Here is a 3,782-nt window from a genome sequence, read left to right as displayed (position 1 = left end):
ATTTCTTTCTGAGATTTGATGTTTGTTTGGTTCAGCTTCATTTCTTCAAACTACGTTTTGAAAATCTGATATTTGGGATCTTGGATGAAAAACCAGTTTGCACTCACGGACCTGCAGCCTCAGCAGGACTCAGATAGTCATTCTGGTATTTTTAAATAATAAAGTATATTTATATTTGTCCGATGTCATTAGAATCGTTTTCTAAAACGTGTTTACATTCCATGATCACTTTTTAAAGCTTTGGTTTCTTTGAAAAACGATTCAAAGGCGTTTTATAAACAACTCGGCGCGGTGCATTGTGGTAAATGTGGTCACTTCCTGCCACCTGGTCTTGCGCATGCGCATAGTGCCGTAGGTCTCGGTGCCGGAGCAGTGAGTGATGCTGCCGCGCGGAAGCGGCGCGCTCGTGCGTGTGTCCGCTGGCCCAGCTGCAGTGAGAGGGAGCCCCTCCGCATCCGGCCCAACGGCCCCCCCAGGTGTAGACCGGATCGTCCCAGGTAAGAGCCCCCCCGCCTCATAGGCCAGAACGTGTAGATTCAAACGATGCTGCATGGACCCCCCCCTCCCTCCCCCCCTGAAACACCGTGATCCCGCCGCGGCTGCGTTAGAACTCACGCTTCCGTTCTGCAGTGTCACTGAGCCCCCACCCGGAGGATGCTGCCCCCTCCTCAAAGAACACCGCGGTACTCCGCAAATTTCTCTCCCTTTTAATCGAGTGGACGGTCAGACCTGTGACGTCATTGAACGGACATGCCGGGTGTTCCCCCCTGACAGAAAAAAAACAAAACATAATAACCTCGAACCTCAGGCAGATGATGCTTCACTAACGTGATTGCCACGTGACGTTTCATCCGTTGATAAGGGGGGGGGGGGGTCCTCTTCAAAAATGGCCTGAAAAAAAAATCAGCGTCACTGTGAGGGTCCACCTGTTTGTCTGGATCCTCCTCCATCTAACCTCCTGCTGCTCCTCCTCTATCTAACCCTACTGCTGCTCCTCCTCCATTTAACCTCTTGCACCTCCTCCATCTAACCTCCTGCTGCTCCTCCTCTATCTAACCTCCTGCTGCTCCTCCTCTATCTAACCTCCTGCTGCTCCTCCTCTATCTAACCCTACTGCTGCTCCTCCTCTATCTAACCTCCTGCTGCTCCTCCTCCATCTAACCTCCTTCTGCTCCTTCTCCATTTAACCTCCTGCTGCTCCTCCTTTATCTAACCTACTGCTGCTCCTCCTCCATCTAACCCTCCTGTTGCTCCTCCTCATTTAACCTCTTGGACCTCCTCCATCTAACCTCCTGCTGCTCCTCCTCCATCTAACCTCCTGCTGCACGTTTTGCTGTTCCTCCTCCTCATAACCTCCTGCTGCACGTTTTGCTGTTCCTCCTCCATTTAACCTCCTGCTGCTCCTCCTCCATTTAACCTCCTGCTGCTCCTCCTCCTCCATCTTAACTGCTGCACCTTCTCCATCTAACCTGCTGCCCCATCTTCATCTAACTTCCTGCTGCATCTCCTCCATCTAACCTCCTCCTGCTCCTCCTCCATCTAACCTGCTGCCCCATCTTCATCTAACCTCCTGCTGCACCTCCTCCTTCAAACCTCCTGCTTCTCCTCCTCCATCTAACCTCCTTCTGCTCCTCCTCCATCTAACCTCCTGGTCCTCCTCCTCCATCTAACCTCCTGCTGCACCTCCTCCATCTAACCTCCTGCTGCTCCTCCTCCCCCTCCCTCTTATCTCCTGCTGCACCTCCTCCATCTAACTTCCTGGTACTTTTGAGTTCAAACCTGAACTCAGAGTCCACAAACTCCAAACTCAAAATTTCGGACAAGCTGAAAAGAGTTGATTCATTCAGCTTGATTATTTGGAACCAGAACCAGGTGTGAGCGTCGCAAACATAAAAAGTCCTGATCAATGGAGCAAAGACAGCACGATTCACCATGGCAACAAGAACAAACACCTTTAAGGCTTCATACTTCGACAGAAACTGATGCGTTCCTATAAGCAAATGCGACTACGAGCAGATTTTCATCAAGAAGATCAACACAACTGTAGCAGTAAAACAGAGAGAAAATATCTGCAGAGTTAACGTCTACATTTGAATCATTTCAGTTCAGGAGAAGAACTAAATCATGTCTGGAAGGTTATTCTGTCACTTGTTAAATAAGGAATGGTTTTGATCTGTCAATAATTTAACCAGTAATCTCCGTAATCACATGAATGACTGTTTTCCTTAACCCCCCCACATACACACGGATATCACTGCGCGCTAAAAACAAACACTGGAGCTGCCTGGAATATGTTAAAATAAGCATTTATTTCATTTTAATTCTCATGTATTAAGTAATATTAACTGAAAAGTTTTGAAGACTTGAACTCCATCGAACCGTTGACCTAACATTTGGTGTGTCACTTGCACCGCGGTGGATATTTCCACAGGTATCTACAGTGTTCCGTTGTTAAAGGTTTAAAAAGATAAAAGAAAACAGTATCGCTCGAATACAAATGAATTGGGAAACCTGAAGAAAACCTGCTCCAGACCAGGTTACGTTCACAGACTCAGTTGCCATAGTGATTGATTCTGAGTTCAGCTTAACCTGCTTCTTGGAACATGTTTGGTTTAACCCACTTTCACAGGTTTGAGTTATCTCCGTTTCTGAAACCCTAAACTCAGAGTTTTCCTGAATTTGGAGTTCACAAACTCAGAGTTTCAACAAAACCTGCTTCTTGAAACGGACCGGATCTGGATCAAGTCCAAAGTTGACTGTTCTCTGTGGTTTTCCTCTTCTGTAGGTTGTGGATCAGCCTTACTATGGCGACCTTTGGAACAGCAGGTAGAAACTTCTAGAATATGACGTTCAGATCCTCGGGGCTGTTCTCAGAGAGAAGAAAACCCGTCTGAAGAACCCAAAACGGTGAAGGTGGGTTTACTGGAGAACTTCTAGAGTTCTCCGTTTCTCCATGCTAGTCACTTTTCAAGATGCAGTTGTGTGTTTGTGTTGCAGGATGATCGAGGAGGGCAGCCGGCGCTCTAAGGCGGCAGTGGAGAAGCGTCAGCTCTTCATGGAGATGAGTGAGTCTTCTTCCCAGATCCACAGACATTCTTCCTTTTCCGTATTTCTAACCCTATCCCATCTCCAGTATCCGTCCGTTCTAAAGGTAGTTTGTTATTTTAGACGTCGGCTTCTTTAGCCGCCGAGCTCCTTACCACAGACCCCCCCACCGTGCACAGTCGCCGGTTGTCACCGCAGACGCCGGCGTCTGTGGAGTTTGTGTGGTGATGACCAGAAAACGTACTCGGTTTAGCGCTCAAACTTCCTGCGGTGGCGTACGCCAAAGAACGTTCAGGTGAGGAATCTGCTCCACATTTAAGGCGGATCCTGAACAGATCTGAGAACAGCATGAGCGGAAAAGACGCTGCAGGAAAAGGAGCAACAAGGTTTCCTGGTGGAAACGGCGAGCAACGGTTTGAAGGTGGATTACTGACACAGATGGAAAGGTGGGCGTGTCTCCAGGAAAATGAGCCACATGCATGATGGATCAAAGAGAACAGAAACGCTCACAGCCACAGCTGATCAGAACAAAGTTCTCTTCCTGAAATGTTCATCTGCATTCTGAGACCGAATGAACCAATCAGCTGTCTGTCTGTGATGAAGAAACTCAGCGCTCTAATCGACTGAAATAAACGCTGGGGCTTCAATTGGAACATATACAGTAATTGTATTTTTTTTGTTTAATGTAGCCACGAGGGGGCCCAAGCCAGGGTCTCATTGTGCCGGTCCCAAGCCCG

At 48.0% G+C, this 3,782-nt stretch overlaps 1 protein-coding gene across 1 annotated transcript in view; it reads left to right on the top strand.

The window, feature by feature from the left end:
- Positions 1–271: 271 nt before the first annotated feature.
- Positions 272–3,782, top strand: part of dtnbb (dystrobrevin, beta b) — a gene marked incomplete in the record, with an annotated part of 35,444 nt that continues 31,933 nt past the window's right edge. The window contains 3 exon segments of the mRNA XM_024265590.2: positions 272–497; positions 2,786–2,913; positions 2,998–3,065. Of these exon segments, the coding sequence (XP_024121358.1) occupies positions 2,999–3,065 (67 nt within the window).

Source organism: Oryzias melastigma, unplaced genomic scaffold (assembly GCF_002922805.2).
Source record: "Oryzias melastigma strain HK-1 unplaced genomic scaffold, ASM292280v2 sc00254, whole genome shotgun sequence".
Classification (NCBI taxonomy): domain Eukaryota; kingdom Metazoa; phylum Chordata; class Actinopteri; order Beloniformes; family Adrianichthyidae; genus Oryzias; species Oryzias melastigma.
The sequence above is the reverse complement of the archived record's forward strand: the minus strand, read 5'-3'. Positions and strand labels throughout refer to the sequence as shown.